This window comes from Falco cherrug, chromosome 10 (genome assembly GCF_023634085.1).
Source record: "Falco cherrug isolate bFalChe1 chromosome 10, bFalChe1.pri, whole genome shotgun sequence".
Lineage (NCBI taxonomy): Eukaryota > Metazoa > Chordata > Aves > Falconiformes > Falconidae > Falco > Falco cherrug.
In genome coordinates, this window is record NC_073706.1 from 33,188,340 (window position 1) to 33,212,509 (window position 24,170).

Sequence of the window (24,170 nt, forward strand, 5' to 3'; positions counted from 1 at the left end):
TGATATCTCCCCTGTATCTTGTAACACCTTACCTCAACTTCACTTTTTGAAAAGTACTTCAAGGTAACCAGAAAAGAAGAAGCCAGATATGGGATTTTTCCTGTTTGCTTTCTGTTTTTTAAGAAAAAAAAGTCCCAAAAGGCACTGTTTTGCAGAAGCACTCAATTGCCACTAAGCTCTTTTGTGTTCAAATAGTAAGATTCATTAGCGAGCATAAAGCCTGAATACTCAATTACTAATCAGGAAATGTCATTCAAAGGTTATGAAAAGGAGTATTTAACAGTCTTAAAAGGCTGCTAGGGTTAAATGAGATCTCTAGATCAATGCATGTACCTGCATAGACCATGTATACATAGGCAGCTTCTTTCAGAACTTGAGCTTAGTAAGTGCTTTAAATAAAATTATTTGAAAATGCGATAGCTATTGTACACATGTCCAAAGACCAACAAAACTGAGGGGAGATTAAATATACATTGTGTTTAGCCACTAGTTGCCATACCGATTAGTTAACTATTATGTAATGATTGGTTTCAACTTCCAGCTTTTTATTCTATGCAAAGTGAGCGCAAAGCTCACAATACACTTACTAAGTATTTGAACTGTTTGTCCGAGACCACCTTCTATCCACTTTGCCTAACTGCAAAATTTCTCAAGTGCAAACTCTCACCGTTTGCCTGTTTCACATCAATTCTTTACACTACTAAGGGGTTTGAGTTGCCAAAATTTCAATCAATCCTATCACCATTCCACTATGTGCAACTATGTCATGTGATGTAATAACATTCAACCCTCAATTAAATAGCCATTTTTTCCAGATCTCTCAGCTGAAAGAGGTTGTAGGGAGGAACCTATTCAGCTTTTTGCTGAATAACAGAGTCTGATAAAGAAGCATCACTGTGGATGGCTGCTGGGACCCACAACACACCAGAGTCTGTAAGTTGAATCAAAAGCTGAGAGGCAGAAAGGACATGACTCAAGTTATACAATCTCTGGCCCAGTCTGTCAGAGCAGCAACCAAACAACAGCAGTCTTGCAAGTTACTTATTCCACATTTGGATCTTTTTCTAGTAATATCAATGAATGTGGAAGCTGGAGGCTGCTTATGACAGAAGTTAGTGTTGATTTTCTCTTGCCTTTACCTTTGCTTCTTTTCCGCTTCAAACAGGACTGAGACGTTAGTATAATGCAAGTGAAGTGATTTCAGTATGATTCAGGAGAAATGGTTTAACACAGGAAAACAGAAATAGTTTAATGAGAGAGCAAGTGTCTCAGTGCCAAAAGTTCCAGCTACAGGTACACAGAAGAACCAGAAAGACAAGGACACTTCTGGTCCGATTCCTCCTCTTCAAAGGAAATTTGTGTCAGCTTTGTACCCTGGTTACACAATGGCTGTGAAAAGGTAAGCGTGGCCAAGAGAATTATCATCATCATGATTTCAACAATTTAATTTGCTTTAAGGGAAAAAGAATGAGTAATTGAAAAACTCAAGAAAGATCTCCTAGCTAACTAGCTGCCCTTCTCAGCCCCGAAAAACTACAACTTCTTTTAAATTGGTTCTAGTGGTACAGCATATTGAAAACAGAACAGCACCCCGTTTACAGGTCTCCTGTATACAAGCACCATAAGAAGGTATTGCTTCGTAACACAAAAGGAAGCTACCACTGCCAAGAGAGTCCAGGTGAAAGCCTTTCAGCAGAAACAGAACCCAGACACAGCCTGCACATAACTATGAAGAGATTTTTTGCTTTCCTGATAGGAATGGTCGGGAGTACAGGCAACCAAAGCCACTGTCAAACAAGTAATTACCTTTTTGTGATCAGTTAAGCCTGTCTTCCAACAGCCAGGGATGAGAGGTTTCCCTTTTAGCTTTTGTATTCTTTCATAAATTCAACTTAATCTACAGTTCTCAGCCTGTTTTTCTTGGTATCCTTCACTGCTTAGCGCCATCATATGTTGTTGGTGAGGTCCCGTTAGAACTTTATTCTCTATAATCTTCCACATACTTGCTAATGTATCCAACCTTGTTTATTACGTTTGCTAAATATATGGCTAGCCATAAGCTGCAGCAATTCAACCACAGAAACCCAAAAAAAAAAAAAACAAGGGGGGTGAGGGATGGAATAGAGAGAGTAATGAATCCCTTATCTCACACACTAATGATCTGAACAAAATCTATACCACATCCACGTTTTAAAGGTTCATTTTTCTGAAAGCTTTTTAAAGGGCAAAGTTCCTTCCAGTTAGGACAGACACTCATATTACTTAGGTCCACAACATCACTACTTCCAACAGCAAAGGAAAGGATATTAAAAAAAAAAAAAAAAAAAAAGAAGAGAAAATCAATATATTATAGCCCCTCTTCCCACACATGTGGTCTATGCTTGAAAAGCCCCAGAGTGTAAAGTTGAATGACAGCTGACTCATTCTCCCAACTTGTCCTATCATGGAGTGCTTAGTAAAACACATCTCGACAGGACTAAGCAAGCATAAAAGCATGTCATAGCCAGGGAATCTGGACAGGCTAGCCCTATGCACTGTGTCTTCCCCTGCTACTGGGGGAGGGGCATTCTATGGGCTGCCACACACATAAGATGAGCAGAAAATATCTGCGAAGTTTGTCATAGCTGTTTCCCTCCCGTTTCACAATTCTTCCTAAAAACGTTCAGCATTTATCATGAGCTAAATTTAACAAAAATCCATTTAAATCCTACTCTCCGTAGACCACCCGAGTCTCCATTTGCTAATGTACTCGCAGTATAGCTTACAAAGGGGAATTTCAAGTAAATATTGAGATAGTTTTCTTTGTCCTTAATGCCGATCACTAATATTTCTATTTTACAATGAATAGCTTCCATCAAAATTAGTGACAGTTTAGCATCTTCCTGATACCTCTCTCTTGACATACAAAAGATATAATATGGCATGGCATGCACAACTACTTACTGACCAACTGAAAGTTGGTAAGAACAGGGATAGGGACCAAAGAAACAACACAATTACTCAAAAGATATTGTTAGCAAGCTTTTGTGAGAAATCTTTGTATATGAACTTCGAACACTTCATACTAACTTTTCAGAATGTACCTTTAGATCAAATCGAACCTCACCTCCTCCGCAACCATCCATAGAAAGAATTTATTCCAGACTTTTACCAAAGTCATATAGAAGTAACTCCCAGCAAGGAGCAGCAGAAATAGGAGTGTAGAATCACAAAGCAATATACAGACACACACACTCTCTAACTTTGTAACTTTAAAAAAAAAGTCAAGGAATTATGCCAGACCATGAAACCAAAGAAATTGCCAACCCCTTCTAGCTATTTAGAGCTATCTAGAACTCAAATCCATACAATTTTGAAGATAAAATCCAGGGTGACTTAATGTTCAGTGAGCTATAAATACATTAACTTGGTAACAAAAGCTGAAACTGAAAAGCAAGGAAAAACAAGAGACTCTATAAGCCAGAGTCAGCCCACAGGTTTTGTTTATTCAATTCTTGTTAAAAGAAGAACAAAATATATAAGAAACATGTTTGTGTTGTAAGACAGAACTAAACAACAGGGGCTGACACAGAGTAGGATGTAATACAAGGCTCCCGTTGTGCTGGTGAGCCATAGCTGCCGGAGACAAAAACCTGCTGTGCCTCAAAAGAGCACACACAGAAGAACCACCACTTACTGAGATCTATCTGCTGGCAGAAAATCTTCCCTGAGATTCAGTGTCAATCTGGCAGTTAAAAGAATAATCTTCTATAGTAGCCCTGACAAGATTACACACACAACCCCCCCCCTCCCCGATCCTTCCCAAAGACAAAATGGTATAGGATTTGGCTGCTTAAGTCTCACTTGAAGAAACCTTCCATAAACTGTCTGCAAATTTCAGTTCCTTGCAGCTTGAAGAAAGAATTCCCACCAAAACCCCAGGAACAGATAACAACATGGTAAACTTCATAAATTGCTGAGGAATAAGGCTCTTCAGGTCACTAGCTCAGGTTTTCTAGGTTTCCTTGGTTTTTCCTCTCCAGTATATTCTACTTCAGTTAATTCTTGACTTATTCTACCAGAATGACCATCTCTCTGATCCCATGAACAAAATAAGGTCCAAAACAAGTAAAGAAAGGAGATTGACTCACATGAAAACACAATAAACCTCACCCACCAGAGTACAAAGATAGTACTGACATTTTTCCAGGCCAGGGTACCTGCTCAACCTCCAGCCCAACTGCCAAGGCCAAGTAAAGCACAGCATATTCTAACAGGTCCTTCAATTAAAATGAAAATGTTCCATCTAGACAGCCCAACAGCACAAGATCACAGAGGAGGCAAAGGATCTTACTGTAACTTGCTGAAGGCAAGGAGGTTAAACATTGATAAATACTGAGGAAAGGGGGACGTTGCAGCCCGACTCCATAACAGCACGTTTCCAAAGTTAATCTCTGCAACAGTCTTCCCTTCCACTGAGGGTTCCCTCCTGAGGACTGGCTGAATCTGTACACAACAGGCCTCGACAACTCCCTCCAGGCTGGGGCTACAGGGATACAGGCTGTGTCACGGTTGAACAAAAAGCAGGGAAAGTGATGCCAGAAACAGGAAAACTGAGCTTCCATACGTCACTAATGCTTTTCATTCTTGGCCGTATTTCCCGGGCACCTATGAAAGAATGATGCCATGGAATCTCCCCAGCTCAGGAAGAAGGGAGGGGGAAATCAAGGTTTGTTCCCACCAGCAAAGAGTAAAGAGGATTTAATGTAACTCTTCCTGTAGACAAAGCAGACTCAACCAAACTGCAACAACAGAAACCAGATCTCAGCAGAGCAGAATTCTGGATTGCTATAGAAATGGTTGAAGACTATATAAGGAATCTGGACATCTGCCTTCAAAGCTCTCAAAAGCACAGCATTAACCTAAAGAGGAGCTCCTTCTAGTGAGGACATTCTCTCCTCAAACAGGAAGAAAAAGGTACCACAAGGCTGCCCAAATTGTAGTGCTTGAGAACAAATAAAAACATTTATGCACCGATTGATCAGCATTACTGTGTCTTCCCCAAAGCTTTTGCATTAATTGGATGATTCATGACTGGAAAGGGACTTTCTGTCCAAAGAAGAGATTCCTTTCATACAAATTACTTAATAAAAATCAACTCCTCACATCGATGTATTCACAGAAAACAAGTACTATATTACCACAAATTTCCAGAACACTTTGTAGTTTTACACATGTATTTTGCAGAGCTTAAGTACTTACTTACGTGTCTCTATAGAAAAAACATAAAATAAATCCGTATCAGAACGTGAACTCAACACACCTAAGATTAAGCTATGTCGAACATCTTGAACAGACTTAAACACCAATTCCACACCTGTAAATTCTTATATGTATCCATACAATGTTAAGCGAATGCTCATTTTTATTTTAGACACGTGCTCTCCCAGACACCTTACAGTTTCCAGAGTATCCACAGGGTGCAAATCTGCCACAAATTTCATCCCAAATCTTGGAAGAGCTAGTACATTCCCTGTCCCCCAGCAGGCTGCCACACAGGAACAGATTTCTTGAGTAACATACTGCACAGTTCCCATCAACCCCTACTTCAGTGGCTTGTACAAACTTTGCTCAAAAATTATCATCACGAAAATTGAAACAGCAGTGAGAGATGTGATGGAACAAGAAGCCAGCTTTGAAGACAATGCAGAAAATAAGGCAATTTCCATACACATCTAGAAACTTTAATCCTGTTATTGTACACTAAGTTTCCCACAGATCCCATAGTAATTTCTGCAAACCTTTAATTTCTGAATTAAAGAAGCTTGTGCATTTCTTTCTCTCCTCTTTCCACGCTCTACCCTTTATAATCAGATGCAAGACCTGCATGATAGGCCCTGAGGTTTTAAAACTTGCCAGTGAAAAACAGATGCAGCTGAAGTCATTTCTTTCATGTAACCAAATATTCCACTATCAGACTGTGAGATGCAGATGTTGTAAACTAACCACATCACCAGTGTAAACTTAGAAAGTGATGACAACGGAAAACACACCCAATATATGCACTGAAAACTTATTTCATGATCTACTACTTCTCCCTCCCTCAAGCTTCACAGTTTTCAGGGGCCAAAGTTACATTCTGCTCCTTCTAACTTGAGCAATTTTGGTAATTAATAGACCTTCCCACTTGGGTTCTGTAAGTGCTCCTAAGAAGCCCTAGAACAAATACATGAAGTGCCACAAGGGCTCAACGGTGGCAACATTTTCCAGTTAGATTCTATTCATTATTTCAACTCAGCTTTCTCCTTGCCTCTCCTGTTCACTTTGCTATTTTTCTTTGTAGTCTTAAGCTCGCCTCTCAGCATTAGAATAAAGCATCGACAGCAGAGGCAAATCTTCCACTCTCAAAGTATCCTAGCAGAGCTGCCACATCTGCTTGGACCAAAGTCAGAAGAATACTGGCTTGCCCACCCACCCCAGTGTAAGTGCAAACCACGTAACTACAGTGGTTCCAGCGGCACTCCAATTCAGTCACCTGCAACCAAGCATCTTTTAAAAAAAGAAGGGAAAAAACCAACCCACAACACTACCATCAGGTGTATGTCTTCTAGAGGTTACGCTTTGGTCAAGCAAACATTACTGAGCTTTGCACTGGGGCATACAGTCTGAATTCAACAGTATACTTTGGAATAATTCGTATGATCTGCCCCATAGCAGATATTTCTGCTTTAAAATCTATGCATGTTCAACTGATATTCTTTGTTGCTTACTCTTACCATGCACAATACTGACAGGATTTATTATGACAACAGGGAACGTAACAGGAAGGCTCTGAAGCTTAAGCTCCCACTGCTTCATAACACCAAGCTACAGCATTGTAAGAAGGAGGGAAGAACAACCAGACACCACAAACACATAAAACCAAGACCACAGAAAATCAAATGCATTTACCAGATTTTAGTTAGATTTTACTTAGCCTGAGGCAGATGAACAAAGGCTTTTCTTTCTTAAACACTCATTTTGCAGGTTCCCCTTCACAGGGGTTGAGGGATTCCTACCAATTTGCAGGTTTTGATTTAGTCCATTTCCCAAAACCCAGCATTGTACCACACAGAACACAGCTACCTCACGTTAAAAAGAATCTCAGGGGCTCCAGTTTCATCAAACTTGTTTGACTGTCAGCTATAGTAGGTAAAAAGAGGGAAGTCCCCATAAAAAAGATGCCTTATCGGTATCACAGACAAGCATTTAAAAAAAAAAATAAACAAATAACGAGTATTTGCTGTCCTAGGGAGCTGCTGGCAAGCGGGAGGTGAGGCGAGCGGAGCCGGCATGCGGCGGTAGCCGGACCCCGACTCAAACGAGCGGCCGAGGCCCCCTAGCGGGCCGAAGCGGGACTGCAGCCCCCACCCCACCCCCCGGGCCCGCCCCGCCGGCAGGTCGCCCCCGGGCCAGCCGCTCCGGAGCGGCGCTGCGGCCGGCCCAGCGCTCGGGAGGCGGGGGGGGGGGGGGGGGGAACGGGACACGGGGGACGGGACGGGGGACGACACCGGTCTGTCTGCTGCGGGGGCACCACCAGGAGCTGGGTTCTGCCTTACCACCTCGGTCTGTGGTCATCTAACCCCCACAAAACCACCCTGAAGGGTCTGACATGTCCAGGGACACTGCAAGGCGCACAAATCCAGATGCACGTTTGGAAGGGCGATTCAGAATATTATTCAAACTATGTCACGGCATTTTGTTCTTCCAAGGCCTTTTTAGCTGTAGGCAGTTTTGCATAGGCAGCAGAAATACCATTTTAACTGTGTTTTTAAGGTACCTCCTTCTGGACAAAAGAGCTCGGAATTCTTCATCTGAGCTTAAGCAAGGCATAATTTCATGTGTCGGTACATGAAAAATAGATTAGTGAATGTATTCAGGACACTACTTAGATAATAAAACAGGCCAGAAAAACTTTATTTATTAGGCAACCCAGTTAAAAAGAAAATAACTTGTTTTGAATTGAAATTGGCGATTTTCCTCTAAGCCTTTAAAAGACCTTCTCCTGCTATATTTAGATTTGCCTTCAAGTCAGATCAGTTCTATCATTTCTCCAAGTAGCCTAATTTACATCTCTAGCATTACAGGCCACAACTTAGCTCTCTTTGAAACGATCTAAGTAATAACTTCTCTTTCAGTAGTTACCCTCAAAGGGTTTGTAGCAACTTGAGAAGGACCACAAATTAAAGTTGACATTGTTAAGCAGAGCGATGCAAGACAGCTGCTTCTTATTATTCAAAAATAATATCACCTCTACTGCAGTGGTGCTCCTTGTGCCATTAAGTGGAGTGCTGGAAAGGAAGCAAACCATTCTACAGAGCAGTGGCCTGAGGAGAATAATGCTTGCACTTGGAGTCCAAGGCCAGAAGAATCCACCTGGTCTGCCCTTCACACAGAGCAATAACAGTACTGCCCTGCCGTAATCGAAAAGCATGCCTGAAAGTCACTTGATACAAGCATTCATACAGAAAATAGTAACCAAACCAAAGACACTAACAAGTTCCCATCTTATCATCAGAGACCTGATCAAAAAACAACCAGGGTCGCTCAATCTTCATCTTTCTGGATTAACCATCATTGACAAGGACCATCACTAGTAACGAAGTAACGTAACTTATTTTGAAAGTGTACTAGTGGTGCTGCAAAGCTTAACTGGGTTTCTTTCCTCTGTAGGAATAAGTAATCAAGGCAGAAAAAGAAGTAGTTGCCTGCCTTGAAGGATTTTGTGAGTTATTTTACAGTACGGTTATGTACAATGGGAATAGTCCAAAAGACATCTCTATGATCAAAAAGAATAAAGAATTGTAGCTGATGAGGATGAAAACCACAACATCCTATGAAAACGTTCTTTAACGTCTTTAAGTCAAGCAATTCATTTCTCGGGAATTAACTTCTTGAATCCGAACTGCTTTGATAGAAATAGCAGCAAATGAAAGGAGTTGGCCAGACTGTAAAGGGAAGTGACAGGAAACAGGACTTCCAAAACAGCTGCTGAATGAAGGAGAATATAATATATGAAAGAGATGCAGGTATTAAAGTGATTTCAGGTGCAATTAGAATCCCTTTAAGGAGCATGGGGAAGAAATGAAGATGGGCCTTTTGCTTAAGTTACAGCGCAAAATTTTGCCAACAGAATGAAGGAAAAACAAAGCAAGTCTTGTAAACAGGCTAGTTTATGTAAGAGGAAAAGTTAACACAGAAGAGGAAAATATTTATGCTCTGTTCCTTCTTTTCTGATAAAAAAATTGATAACTTGCTTTGAATGACTTTAAAAGTGTCAAGCCACTGCATCCATGAAACTGCCCACTACTCCTCCAGATGGTTGCTTTTAACATCATCACTGTCTCATTTACTTCCCAGTGTTCATTAGTTCTGCAGTCAAGCACTGCTTATCTGGCAGATAAAGATCAAAATGTCATTTTGAAATGGCAGAATTTGTGATTTTATGCATGAACAGTGTCCAGCTTTTATCCATCCAGTTTCTTCCTGAGTCTTTCCAATTAGAAAAGTTTTAATTTACTGTCAAGACAGCTGCAGTTAAGAATGTTTTATTATTACTACTCTGACCAGGATTAATGTTCTGGGAAAAAAAATCCGAACAGAACTCTAAGTATTTGCAATGGCCTCTTAAAATTCCACTACCTTCTGTGCAGAACACAACACTAGACTTCAGATACAGTAAAATATATGTTAAATATATGTTAAAACCATTAATTTTTGCATCACGGGGAAACCATTAATTAAAAATATTACCCATCCTTTCACACAGCAAAATCCCTATACACTGCAATGTCTTTCCAAAGTATGTTCACTGTGGAAGGTAGGAACAGAGAGAAGCATCATACAATATCCCTTCCTTTTTCCTGTGTCCAAAAATCACTCCGTTTTGTTCCCACTAACTGTGTAATTCTCCAGAGTAAAGTGAGCAGGAATTGTTTATATCAGTAGTCTCCAAAGCGGAGTGCATGCAGCCCAGGGGACATGTAAGACAATCCACTGGAGAGCAGGAATAAGTACAAATATATTAGGTGTGCATGCTCAAAAAAAATGTTACTAATAGGGCTGCACAATCAATAGAGTCTGGAGACTACTGGTTTACATGACTTCAGCACCAGGAAGCTGAAACAGCATTTCCTCCTTTGCTAGGAAGAGGTAAAAATAACAGAGGGAGAACTGCATGCAAGAAAAAGTTTTCAAGTAGGCTGCATTTTTCAGTTATTTAGCTGCAAGTTTAATCACAGGCAGTGAGTGATCTTTCAGAAACAGTTAAGTGTTTGGCTCACACTATGTCTAGTAGTTGAGCAACTCTTGAAAATCCCATGAGATTCTGACTGGTATCTAGAGGCTGCCAAAGGCCATTCAAAATCTTATTCTGGATGATTGAAAGTCAATGGACCTGAACCTTAAAGAGATTTAAAATTCTAAATACATAAAATTCAGTTTCAGCAATAACTTATGCCACTGCATCGCTTGGCCAGTTTTCTAATGCAGATATAAAAAGTCAGCTCATTTTTATTTAAGTTCCTTTCAAACATTAATGGGGGGGGGGTGGTGGGGTGGTGGTGTGCGGAATATCCCTGCTAGTCACTAGACACTTCTTTTTCTTCTTGTTAAAAATCACCTACTAAAATACTCACGTCAGTGCTGTAATGGCCATGGATTACTATCAACTAAATGAAACAGTAAGGTTACCAAAACTTTGGGGAAGTTTTACTTCGTCGGTATGCATTATTAAGAAATAGTGAAGCAATGCAAACAATTTTTGAAGAGTCTTGTCAACATGAAGTTATCCTGACTAATGTCTTTTTTTCTACCATTTCTGTTCCAGTGAGAATGACACTAAGCACTTTATTCAAGAATAATACATTGAGATAAATTCCTTTACTCCACCTGAAAAGTTTTGAAGCAGCACATAGCATCGATTACAGCTCTGAAATTCAGTACAGCATCCTCTAAAAGGCAGAGTTAAACATTTCCTTTAAATAGCTAAGAGAGCAACTAGAGTAACACAAGTTTTTACATGACATTTCTTTCATATACTTTGATGTCAAACAATGAATGCTATGAAACAGAACACAACCGATTTGTTTTTCTAGTTATGCATGACACCCCTCCAATATCTAGCACCAAGAGCTCACAGTATATCGTAATTAAAACGACACTTTTCTCACAAAGCAAGGGACATTACTGCATAACCATTTCAGGATTTACAGCACAAATTTAATAGAACCCTTAAGCACATGCTGATCCCTGGGCATGTAAGAACTCTATCTAAATAAAACTATCCATGCTGAAGGCTAAGCACTCCTTGAACCAGTACCCATACCTTCAGAACCCAGTGAATATCAGCAACAACACATCTGTGGCCCCTTTTGCAGTTTTCCTAACAAACAGGCCACATGCCAAAAGACCAATAGGCTCTGCAATCTCCAGTGTGACCCTAGGCAAAATGCTCTCATCTGCTCTTCATTTCCTCACCTGGCAGTTTATACAAAGCAAAAGTAGAAATGCACATAAGCTACCCCTGCTAATATAACTCTTGCTGTTTTGTTTGTTCTGTGGAAGACTTCCATCCTCTTGTTAGTCTTAACTATCACACCACAATGCAACAGAAGTGAATAGCACAGACTATTCACACGTGAACACCAAAAAATAGTTTGATGCCTGTCTTACCTTTCCAACTCATATACCTTTCTCTCCTGCCTTCGCATTTCACAACAGAGCAACAATACAAATGCATTCAGATGACTTTCATCAGATCGATCACCCTTTTGCACACGAGTGTCATTACTACGTAACCTTCCTCTTGTCTCTTCTAAGAATCTAACCCTACAGCCCTCCACATGTGTCAAGCGTTCATGCTATCCTCACTGGTACAGCTTCAACATTTAATCTTCTTTCGTTTCATCTTCAGGGAGAGCTTTTCAAGTCTAATGATATCTCTTTTTACCAGTCTTTTCTAAACATTTTCTAGGTTTGACCACAAACACACACATACAAGCCAGCTTATTTTAGTTTATTGACTTTCTTCTGAACACATCATTTCATTTGTGCCTAAAACATTTAGTAAAGAGCAGCACACAAAAAAAAAGCTAGGCTCACTCCTGAAGTACAGAAATGTCAGTACAGTTGTGCAAAACCATGTAATTTGTTTCACTTGCAATGAGACCAGGTTATCTCAGATGGGATGGCAGAAGCAGAGGGTTCTCTGCTACACTGTTCTTAAGATCCATAGCTAACACTCAGGTAACCTAGGAATGATACTTACTATGCCCCCATGCCTTTCAGACAGGCACTTGCTCAGGATTATCTTCCCCACCCCCCAAATTCCTGTGCCCTGAGAGTTTGCCCGTATCTTCCTGCCAAATACCGTCCCATATCTTGAAAGCTGCAGCCATATTTTCCTAACTCCCTATTTTCTGAAGGAAGTTTTCCACCAAATTCTTTTCTCTCCAAGAAGATGTCATAACTCACCCTGCAGAATGATCTTTAGAGGCTCATCTATATTCTGGTATACCAGTAACCTGATGATGCAGAGAAGCTGCATCCTTCTGGTGTATACACGTAGGTGCTACTGCATTTACGAAGATGCTAGGCCCTCTCATCTACAAGCACAATACTTCAGGGACAGAAGCCAAAGGATGTCTGTCCTCACCATTTTCAAGAGACAACCACTGCTCTGGTGAAATGGCAAAACTGTGCATCCAACCACTATTAATGAGAAAGAACACTCTATACGTGAAATAAAGGCAATTTACTGTTTTGGTGCCATGTTACTGCTTTTTAAGTATCCTACCTGTTTGTGCCACCAAGTGGGTCCAGCCACTCCAAACTGCTCCAATCTTTTCATGCGAGAAAAAATGAGTCTCAATCTTCTTGGGCTCAGTAAGAAAGATCTCTTTGCTCACTAGCTGCCCATGTTTGTTGCTACCCCAGACATACAGGTGTCCTTCATCTACAATAGACAGAGAAGTAAAATTTGTTGACAGTGATATACATAGAACACCACCAGATACAGGCTCTATCTCAACTCAGTGATGTTGAGGAAAGAACAAGGCTTCATTCACATTGTGTTTTCACGGTATGCTTTCTCCTACCATTCTTTACCACGGGCACGCACACTGTAACTACGATATCAGAAACCAAGGGCCTAACGACCTGTTTTGAGGGCTACACCGACTCCTGAAACAACCAGAGCTTTCATTCAGGTCAGACTGCCTAGACTTCATTTCTACTGCGAGCCTCTCAAAGAGGACTGAAAGACGTTTATAGCAAAGGCCAGTTTTTATTAGAAAACTAACCACAGTAGTCGACTTCTCTGAGACAAAATAAAAATAAAAAAATCAAAGCATCCTGGGGACACTCACTGAGCAGCCCCTCTCAGCCCACTCTGTTCTTGCAGGCCAGCTTTCACCTCCACCCCAAAGCTTTGATTCAGTCCAGTAAACAACTTTCTGAATTGCAGCAAATAATTTAACTCCCCTCCAGTACCTGGGACTCTTCAAAGCCTGGCTGGCTGCTCCTGCTTTGCTTTACAGTCTTCCAGCCTCTCTACAAGAGCTACAAACTCCTAACTCTGCTCGTAACTCTCCTGTCTTCTTCAGCTTGAGCTAATTCAGTAAATCCCTAAAGCAGGGACAGTTTAATGCTCCCTGCCTCACCTTGCACAGTCACTTCCTAGACGAATTGGAGACACAGCCATGAACATGCAACCAAAGCAGGTACCACCCTGCCACACAAGGCAAAATTAAAAATATTATCATGCCTCAAAACAGTGCTAGACAACTAGCGAGAGACTTCTGTAAGTAACCGCTTGTTTTCCCCACTCCTTTTCTAGAATAAGCATTTGAGCAAGTGCACACTCCAAAATTCCACCCACAGGTATAATTGTATTTACAGGAACATCCACATTGCTTTGTACCTTTCTCTGGTGCATGTTGGAGTTGCTCACAGCCTAACAACGAATTGACAGTAACAAGATGACTGTTCAGATGACATTCTGCCCAGGTTCTAGGCCTCCATGTTAAAAAAAAAAATATAATCCACAAGAAACACTCAACAGAACACAAGCTGCATCAGGCCTCCTGAAGTCCTTTGCCACCCTATACAAGCTGCAAGCGTAAGAAATAAGTCTTACATACACAAAGTACATAATCATGGGCCCAAGAAGACCAGAAGCCATATAATTTGCAACATGGAATTGTTCAGAGCACATGTCCACAACACTCGAGGCTCCTGGAACTCTCAGGCCAGCACAAGCACCATGACAGAAGTTAATCTTTGGCAGGGGGAGGGGGGGCAGGCAGGGAAGTAGGACTTAGGCTACAATATATTTAATAACCCAAGTTTGGCAACAGTAACAGAAAGAACAAACCAGGAAAATTCCACCATACACATGCTGGCAAAAAGATAGAAGGGGGGTGAGGGGAAGCCAGTATTTGTCAAGTTACATATTACTGACAGCCATCCACAGGACTTCATGCACTCCTCATTAAAACAACACGACTGAAATGAAAATTAAAAACAAATAAAGCAACTGTTTCATTCGAATTCTCCACTAAAATTGATAAATTCTTTCCCAGAATGAAATACATACAACTTCTGGAGAGAGAGACCAAAAAAAGGAGGGGAGAGGTGAAGAGGTGACAGAAACAGCTTGTTTCAACAAAGTAAAACATCATTTGTCACTCTTGTTTCCACAACTAATATGCACTGCCTCTGTCACCTCCTTTTCTTCTCCAGGTGAGTTTGCTTTATCCTGGGAAATGTCACATGCTCAACCCTCATCTCATTTCTTGAGTAGGTTTTAACAAAAACTTAAGACACTAAGACTTAGCACCATATTCCCATCACTGGAGGGTTCAGACCAGTTTGGATACAGGTAGACTACCATCCTTTTATATAAAGAAGCCACCAGTTATGTTTGCAGCAACCCACTTCCACAGTTGTATCAAAAGCCTGCCTGACTGCAGGTGTTTGGTATCATACCAGCAGGTGGCTCATGAAACAGAGCCAAAGAAAATGGTATCACAGCATGAAAGATTCCTAGAAAAAAAGAATCCCCATTTACATACTACACCCTGCAGTAGTATCTTTCCTATATCGATTATCTTTAAAACACAACGTATTTTAAGCAATAACAAGTATCTTGCAGGATGAAGGGCAGCAGCAGCATCACATTATTAAAGCCTTTGACATGTACTTTGTTAATCTTGGTACCCCTGCTGCCAAATAGACTACTCTCTTAAATAACAAGCAAAAGCATGACAGAATAATCTGTTCACTCTCTGAATACAGAGTGCTAATCAGGTAAAGTAGACCCTGTTTGTCCTTACAGTTGTTCTTCACTAATCACACACACACTTTGCATTTCAGAATTCAATATAATTTACATTTTGGATCATCTCCCTATACAACTAAATCTCTGTAGATCTGCATAAGCAAATACTCCTTTAATGATGACAGAGGTACCAGATGGCTGCATATTTGCTAAGAACTTGTTCCTATGAAGATTGGCAAAGACTTATCTTCATAAGGTTCAATATATTTTCCACACTTCAAAACTGTAAGATTACAGCATGAAAAGCTATTCTGTTTCCCCTTCTCTCAGTCTGCTTAAAAAAAAAAAAAAAGTCTTTATTAGGCTTTCATTAGTGGATACTAATTCTCCAGCATGGGAGCACTACCTAAAGATCAAAGAACAAATGCTAGACATTATGGAAGTGCCTAAGTGATTAAAGCAACTTCCTACTGCTTTAAATAAGCCTTCTGCTCTTACACTACCGCACACAGATCTGCACGCTGTTATATTAGAGCCACCTAAGATAGCTCCAGACCACCTCACGTCACTGCACAGCAGAGCGCTGTGCAAAGGCATTAGCTCACATAGCAGAAGCAGGAGAGCCACAGCAGCCCTTCCTGGGACACCCAGCGAACATACCCTTTCTCCATGGACAAAGGGTTGCACTGGTTCCAGCACTCAACCATCCAGAGCTACCCAATCTGCAATATAGAGACTTACCCAACCATGTGCCTCCACAAATCCTTTCAGAGTTTCTAACCATTAAATAAAGCCCTTATGAGTACGTAAGGGTCTGGGCTCTAAGTCACACGTGACCCCAAGAAAAAACACACAGGATTCACAGAACTGAAAACAGGAATCTAGCTCTTAAGAAAAAGAAAAGTTCTCAGAATCCAAAACTATTACTGAACAATTAACCAGTACTAAGTCAGATCATATTTTACTGGTCTCACCAAAATTAACCAAAATGTTTCCAAAGCATAAAACCTTTATAGGCTCAGATAAGGACTTTCACTTCTGTACCCAAGGCCTACCTGTGAGTAACACCGAATGATAGGAGCTTGCAGCAACTGTCTTCACCTTCACATCTTCCAGGCCTACAGAAAAATTAATCTCATTAAATTTGTACAGCAGGTACCATTTCATGCATAGACATGCACACAACTGTAACAGGATGATGAAGAATTTTTTAAGAAAAGCCTTTGCTTTTGGGCCATCGACATTGCAAGACTCACTATCATTTTCCCCCACAGCTTATGACCTTGCAGGCCCATTCTGTCCTTCAGATGCTGCACTACATGTTGATAATAACAAGTGGCTTTATAATAAAGAGGATGCTACATATCACTCCAAATCACATTTCTGCTCTACCCACCTTTACGAAGGAATCAGATTCCTGAAATACCTGTTACTTTGCAGGGTTCCTTTGCTGTCAAGAACAGAGGGAGGGTTTTTCCTTGGTTTGCACGCTTTGCCTGAGACGCCATGCCAGTGCCCCACTGAAGAACCAAACCGCTCTCTTTCCAGAGTAAACACAGATAGAAGAGATTAAAACATCAACCACCAACAAAATCACTTAACTCATTAATAAGTTTTAAAGGTACATACATTTCGTTTTCACTGATTCAAATTAATACTTTTAAAAGACCTTTATGCCAAAAACATACAGATAAGCCTTATGAAGTCATCAAGCAACAAACAAGCAGTCTTACAATACATGGAAGAAAATAAAGATGATACTAAGCAACCTGTCTCAGCTCTGAGGCCTATATTAGGATGTTATTGAGGACTCAGTGACAGAAAACCCATAGCTCTAACACCTCAGGAATGGACACAATGTATTTATTACTGTAAGTTTATTGTACTTTCTCTGCATGCTAATTTGTTTGTGCAGTCCAGCAGAGAGGGACTGCAGTCACTTGTCCTTTCCTCAGGAGCTTTCATAAACTTCACCTAGCTCTGAATCAAGATGTTCACTGAGTGCAGAGCTCAGGAAAGCTTAATTCCCAGTATTCACACAAGCACCAGAGATCCCACTCTTCTTCCAAGTGTCTCCTTTGCATCTTCAGCTAGACTCCACTACCTGGAAGCCATACTAAAGTTCATGCAAAACTAAGCAAAATAAAAAAGCACATGTAGTTTGCTATTCCTCAATTTTAAACACAACCATGTCAATTGGAAGGTTTTGATTTCTAGTTATTCCATAAACAAACTCAAAGTCTCTAAGAATACCAGGAAAAATATTTAGACATTATGACACTCCCAGATACACACACAGAAGACAGTGGGAGAAAGAATCAAGAGGACATGATTTTCAAAGGTGTGTGAATGAAATTAACTCCAAGTAGATTCTCCTCCCCAATAAAAGTTTCATTCTTGTGATTTTTCTAGGTGTCAAATTCATCATTAAAAAAGCCCATTTCATGTGCAGTTCCATTTTGAAGTATCTTATACAAATCTAAATCCATTATTTTGCATATTATAATGAATTAAAAATCCTAAGAACGTATTTTGATTGACCAGAATTTTTTTCCAGAAAAACACTCATCATGTTTTGTTTCAGAACGGGAGAAAACAAAACAGTAAGTTTTTTACTTTGTTAATTAACTCTCCCTCTGAATTCCTGGAGAATGATTCTTCACCACCAACTGCAGGAAGACGTTTCTAGTGTGTTTATTATTCACGTTAATTTGTACCAACATCTTCGTACAAGACTTTCAGGAGTACTTTCCCTGTGATATTTAAAATAAAGAGAAGCTAAGATAAATTTCATCTCGTTTCCCTCCCTCTCCCCCTCCAAGCCATTAAAAATCCATTTCATTTGTTACCAAAATGATACTAAAATTATGACAGATTTACCTGTAGCAGCAAGGGCATGTCTCAGTCCTGCAGCAACATCCACCACCTTCTCTTTGAGAGACTACTCAAATAAAAGAAAAATATATTTTAGTTGCTTTTTGCATTTAGTGCCTCTAAAAGCAAAATATACCAACAGAAGTGGAACACTACAAAAATAGCTCTCAATTCCAGCCTGCATGTCACAATGCATATCAACATTCTGTATCACAAAGGAAGTAAACTTGGGCCAACAAAAATAAATAATAAAAAAAAAAATCAAGCAAAGCAACTGGATGTACAGCTTTGTGGCAATAAAACAAAAGTCACAGTCAAAATCTTCACATGAAAGATGGAACCTTGGCAATACATATAAACTCCGTGTTCCTCAAGAATTACACCAGAACCTCCATAACAAATACTGGTGACAAGCAGTAATAAAAGTTCCATCAAGCTGTTCAGTCTTACCAAGTCCTGCAATCACAGACAATACCACCAATAGTACCACCTACACCCTAAAGGCTGCCCAATATGGTACAGTCTTCTTCCGCATGAGCAAGTCATGCATGCATAAAATTAGCAAGTTAAGTTTGCACAAGGTACTTCAATTCTGGCACTTCTTCTCACAGATGTAACGCTATTTAAAATAGATGGCGTCAAGCTCAAGCATTTAACAGGATACAAAGCAAAAGAGAAAACACCCCAAATGAATGCATGGTGTACATGGTCAGGGAGGAGACAGACTCAAGTTAGCACTGTCAATACCAGCCTTTCTAAGGCACCATACTGGAATGGTGCTCCCAAGAAACATCAGATGAGTTAACCTAGGTAACCCCTAGTGAACAGGGGTTACCAGCTGTCCTCCTACTCCTACATTAACAAAGCAACAAAGGAGTATCTGGCAGGAGTCATGAAGCTAAATTTCTTGTCCGAGAACCCTTCCTGCTCTGAAGTTACTGCTTTCATTAGACATAAGAGGTCACATGGATGGAAAAGAATTTCATTACTGTTCGCTAAATAAGAAAATACAGTGTAAATTAGGGATTAATTAGAACTCTTGTGAGAAATTTGTTTAAACTGTTAAGCTTACAGCCAACAACAGGAAAGCTTTTCTGATGTTACAGAAGCCTCAGTACCTACCAGTTAAAACATTGTAAAGCAATTAATTTGGAGCTGTTCCGAGCTCCCCACTCAAGACTCAGCAGGGCCTCACCTGCAAACATCACCACACATTTCCACATGGCTTACAAGAACGACATGAGTCGGAGTCCAGCCTTTAGCATTTACAACTGAAGGTACCAGACCACAGGGAAATTGTTATCTAACTTTTTCATCCTGTTTCCTTGGAAACATGATACTGGCGGTCAGATAAGCAAGTCAATTTACTTGTCAGTTCCTTTACATGAAAAAGTAAAAATAATTTTAATCTCAAAACTGATAAAATTAAAACGTATTCTCTGAGGTCTAGCTTTCCTGCAGCTACATACTTTCTCACACCACTATTATTTTGGGGGTGACCAAGCTTATTTTTATCTAACTGTTTTTACAGCCAAGAAATACTATCACAGTCCTTGTTTTGGGGGAAGAAACTCCAAGTCATAAATACACTCCAAAACCCAACACATGCTTAAAAACACAGAACTGTGCTTCTGGTGTGACAAGAGCAATAGATCAAAAGAAATGGCATAGTTAACTTCGTTGAACTCCATCATGCAGCTTGATTTTTTCAGGGGTGGATTATTGTTGTTTTGAACTATTAAGCACAAATGCCTGACAAGGTACAGTGAATGCACATACCCTTCACATAGCAAAATTATCTAGTATCTTACCAACTTGAGGCAAAACTTCAGCTGGAGTAAATCTGGAGTTTCACTGCCTTTAGTATCACTTTTACATCACCTGAGCATCAGGCTCATTCTGCAGATGTTACCAAAATACATTACGAAACACTATAAGCCATAGTGAGAGAGATAACTTTCTTCTAGAAGTGAGCAACTGCACACAACAAGAAAAGCAGCCTTACCTCCTCATTTCTGGGTCAATGACCATTTTTAGTCCTTTACTTTTTAAGTTTACTGTAACAGGCTTTATAAAAAGAGTTGAAAAGCCTGGCTTTAAAGCCCACTGAGGTCAGGTGACCTTCATAAGTTACTGGAAACAATATGAAGCACAGAGCTCTAAAGCACAATTCCTTTTACATGTTTACCTCAATCTTTTGTGGAATCAAGCACGGACCTGAAATTTGAGGAACTCCTAATTGTCCAAAATTGTTAGACCCACAGGACAGAACTAGACCAGATCCTGCAAAATGAAGCATTAGAGCCCAATCAGTAAATCCCTAAGCAAAAGCAAACCAATGTTACATTCTAACAAGCAAAGTACCACAGCCAAGTAGCTCAAAAAAGGACCTAATGTGTCCTGTCCCAAAGCTCCTGAGGCTATAGGCTTCTGGTCTTCCACACCATGTTCAATAAAGGTCTGAAGTTCGCTGGGATACAAGGAACATGGAGCAATTTAGTTTGCAAGGCAAGTAGCTTAAAACCTGCGAGCACCTATGTATCACACAAGCAAGAGTAATGTGGAACTTTCAGCATGCTCTCTACCATCAAGTTATTTATTCAGCTCACAGGGACAAACTTACCTACTAATATGATTGTAAAATCCCAGCCACAGGCAACTTGTTTTACACAAAAGCCAGACAGGGCAGTGCACAAAGTAAAACACAGTACATCCTCTGTGTGATTCAATCCCAACTGCCCATCTTTGTTATGGCCACATACAAAGAGTCCTCCTGAACCTGAAAGAAAAAAAAGCAAAACAAAAAACAACAACAACAAAAAAATCATGTTGTACTTCACAGACTAAAGAGATAAGTGTACATCCATGAGATCCTGTGTCAAAGAAGGACAGCGATTGCGTGTTATTTTAGGCCCTGCAATCAAGTAAAAAGAAAGAGAAAATTATTTCTGATGCATCAGAAACATCTCTGATTAAGTACAGCTATGGAGAATTAGGTTTGTCAAGGGAGACAATCCATATGGTAAGACAGGCACCTCTCACTAAGATGCAAGATGAAGCCTTTTTTTTATCATATTCACATCTGTCTGTATCCCTCCTTTCCCATAATAAGTTATGGCATACAGCATACCTTACAAAACCAGATGCTATTTTTGCTCCATACCTTAAAACTTCTCAAGATTGAACAGCCTGCCACCTGATTCCTCCCTCTGTCCCACCCTCCCATCCTCAATACAGAAAAACTGACCGCTTTGTATGAAAAGCTGCTATATGAAACAGGTTAAGAAACAGCCCTCACATAGCCATACAGTAACCACACAAGATACACAAACCGGGAAATTTCCCAAAATACTGAGTTAATTGGCACAAGAGGAACCTGTTTCGCAATTAAGACTCGTACTTGCTCAGAAACACAAGCCACAGATAGGTGGCAGCATCAAATCAACAGGGAAACGCGGAAAAAAAAAAGTGTTTAGAAGTCACACACTCCTTACAAAGTGCAATGTTTTTACCAGTGATAACTGCAGAATGTCCCCCTCCTCCAGTAATGCTTTTAACGTCTTGACATTTGCAGGAAACATCTTTCAGTGACTGAGGTACCAGCACATCCTCTTTATGACCAAGACCAAGTTGTCCATAGCTGTTTGCACCCTTCAAATACACAGAGAAAAATAACACATTTTTTAAGAACAAAAAAAGATGCACATCTGCTCCTAAGAGCAAACAAGCTCTTAGGTCACAGGTTAACCTGCCAGTATTTGCCCCTGAAAATCCCCCAAAATGGCAATCTTCATTCTTACTGCTGTCACACAGGACCCCTAGAATTACAGACCAGGACTGTCCTAAATTTCCTGTCATTAAGACTGCCTTTGCAACTCCAGTATTTTAAGAAACATACTGGAATATATCCTGGAGTAAGACTAACTGCACGCTAAGAGTTATCAGGATGATTACTAGCAGATTCCCGCTCATCACTAAGATCGTATTCATGCCAATGCTTTCTGGCAGTCCATGTCCAAAACGAGATCAGAAAGACACATAATCTTGTTCTGGAACCTAAACAAGTAAAGCAGAAACACTTATCCCTCATTATCTAAGTTTTTTAACTTAAAGCGGTCAAAATGAAAACATACCAATTATAGTTACTATAAATTTATAAGTATAAAACTATAGCCACTAAACTAATCCTAGAAAGCAAACGCTAACAACATGGTAAGGGCGTCAGGGATTTTCTTAGCCAATTTAAGCTCTATTAAGCATCCAACTGTTTGAACAGCAACTTTAATTCACAAAGGTGGGTTCAGTAAATTCTGTAGCCCACACACTGCAGTAACAGCAACACTCAACATCAACGCTGCTCCCAGCTAGTGATCCCCAGGGGGGCCTTCCCTACCTCACTTGTGCCCGCCGCCCCCCCCCCCCCCCCCCCCCAAGATGGAGCACCTGGTGTATCTTACAAGGACATATTTAACAAAAAAAACATTTTGTACCTACAAAAACAACGGCATTTTAAACTAAAGCTAAAGCTGCTCGCCTCATCCCATAGTTAACAGGTGGATGAGGTGTCAGGATTTGAGCTCAACAGGCAGATCGAACTGTCTCACAGCCACTACTAGCAGCAGACACTTCTAGAGTGTTACTACTTCACCGACATAATTCTTTTGAGAAGGTATGTCACAAGCTCTCGTTTTAGCCTATAACTTGCAATGAATTTTCAAGTCTTCAAAAGCAGCCAAGCTGAGATAAGGTGCAGAAGGAAAACAGGTGCCTGAGGAACTGAGAGCCCCAGGGGCCTGCCCCAGCTCCACTTCCAAGGCTGACAGGTTATTTTTACCAGACACGACCGCCACAGAGCAAAACGAGCTCCCACGGAGAGGAGATGCCCATTTAATGGCTCTAGGACCTCCTTTGCTCCCCAGGTAAAATCACAGTTCTGCTAAATCATGGAAAATAAATAAATAAAAGCGCTATTTCTGTCGAAGCGCGGGGTGCTGGGCCCCGGCCGCAGCGGGACACAGCCCGGCCCGGGGCCGCCCCCTCAGCGCGGGGCCGCCGACCCTGCCGGCCCCCGGCTTCCCGCCGCCTCGCCAGGAACAGGGGGTCCGTGAACCGCGATAAGGGCAACTCGCCACAACTTTACCACAGCTTTATTCTGCCGGGGTTTTTTTCTGGGAGGGGGAACCTTGGTCCGCCCTTCCCCGGGGCAACGCGCACGGCCCCGGCCCCCCCGACCCCTGCAGCAGCCCACTGGAGGGCGAGCAGCTGGGCTCCGCGTCCCGCCCGCCGCCCCCGGGGACCGAGCGGCTGCGGGGCAGAAGGAGGCCCCGGCTCCCCCCGGTCTCCCTCACAGTGCCGAGCACCTGCTTACCCACGCGAAGAGCACGGGCTCCATGGGGCCGGCGGCCCGCAGCCCTTCCCGCCGCGCCGCAGGCCGAGGAGGAAGAGGCGGGCCGGGGGCGGGCTCCGGCGGGCCCCGCCTCACACCGCGCCGCCGCGCCCGGGGCTCTGTGGGGAGCGCGGCAGTTACCTCAGGGCGGCCGTCATCTTACGGGGTGGCCGCCAGGCAGCCCTCACCTCAGGGCGGCCGTCACCTCAGGGCAGCCCTCACCTCAGGGCGGCCGTCACCTCAGGGCGGCCACCAGGCAGCCATCACCTCAGGGCCGCTGTCACCTCAGGGCAGCCATCACACGACGTCGCCTGAGGAGGGCTGTGCCAGGAGCGGGAAAGGGCAAGGAGCCGCCGGCCGGCCCCCGCCACAACCCTCGGGGGCACCTGTGGCAAAAGGTTTCGGCTTCCACCAAGGACCTCCCAAAAAGCCCCACTGCCTGGTCCTGCAGTGCCCGGTCCTGCTGGGCTGACAGCAGGGGGGCACCCCCCAGGGCCCAGGCCGGCCGAACTCCTCCTCAACTCACCCCTTTCGACAGGGGAAAAAAGGCAAAGCCTTTAAAAAATGAGGGGAAGACAAGCCACCCCTCAAACACACACATAATTCCACTCA

General features: G+C 41.7%; 1 protein-coding gene across 4 annotated transcripts in view; it reads right to left on the reverse strand.

The window, feature by feature from the left end:
- Nucleotides 1-23,606, reverse strand: part of SERGEF (secretion regulating guanine nucleotide exchange factor) — a 158,766-nt gene extending 135,160 nt beyond the window's left edge. For 3 of the 4 annotated variants that reach the window (XM_055722176.1, XM_055722175.1, XM_055722178.1), the window contains exons 1-8: nt 23,541-23,606; nt 21,685-21,823; nt 20,796-20,951; nt 20,361-20,455; nt 18,179-18,239; nt 16,725-16,838; nt 16,354-16,416; nt 12,815-12,973 (exon numbers count right to left, since the gene is read on the reverse strand). In XM_055722176.1, the coding sequence (XP_055578151.1) occupies nt 12,815-12,973; nt 16,354-16,416; nt 16,725-16,838; nt 18,179-18,239; nt 20,361-20,455; nt 20,796-20,951; nt 21,685-21,823; nt 23,541-23,564 (811 nt within the window). In that variant the 5' untranslated portion in view covers nt 23,565-23,606. The remainder of the gene's footprint in view (nt 1-12,814; nt 12,974-16,353; nt 16,417-16,724; nt 16,839-18,178; nt 18,240-20,360; nt 20,456-20,795; nt 20,952-21,684; nt 21,824-23,540) is intronic. The other variant, XM_055722179.1, reaches the window with a different exon arrangement.
- Between the last annotated feature and the right edge of the window lie 564 nt (nt 23,607-24,170).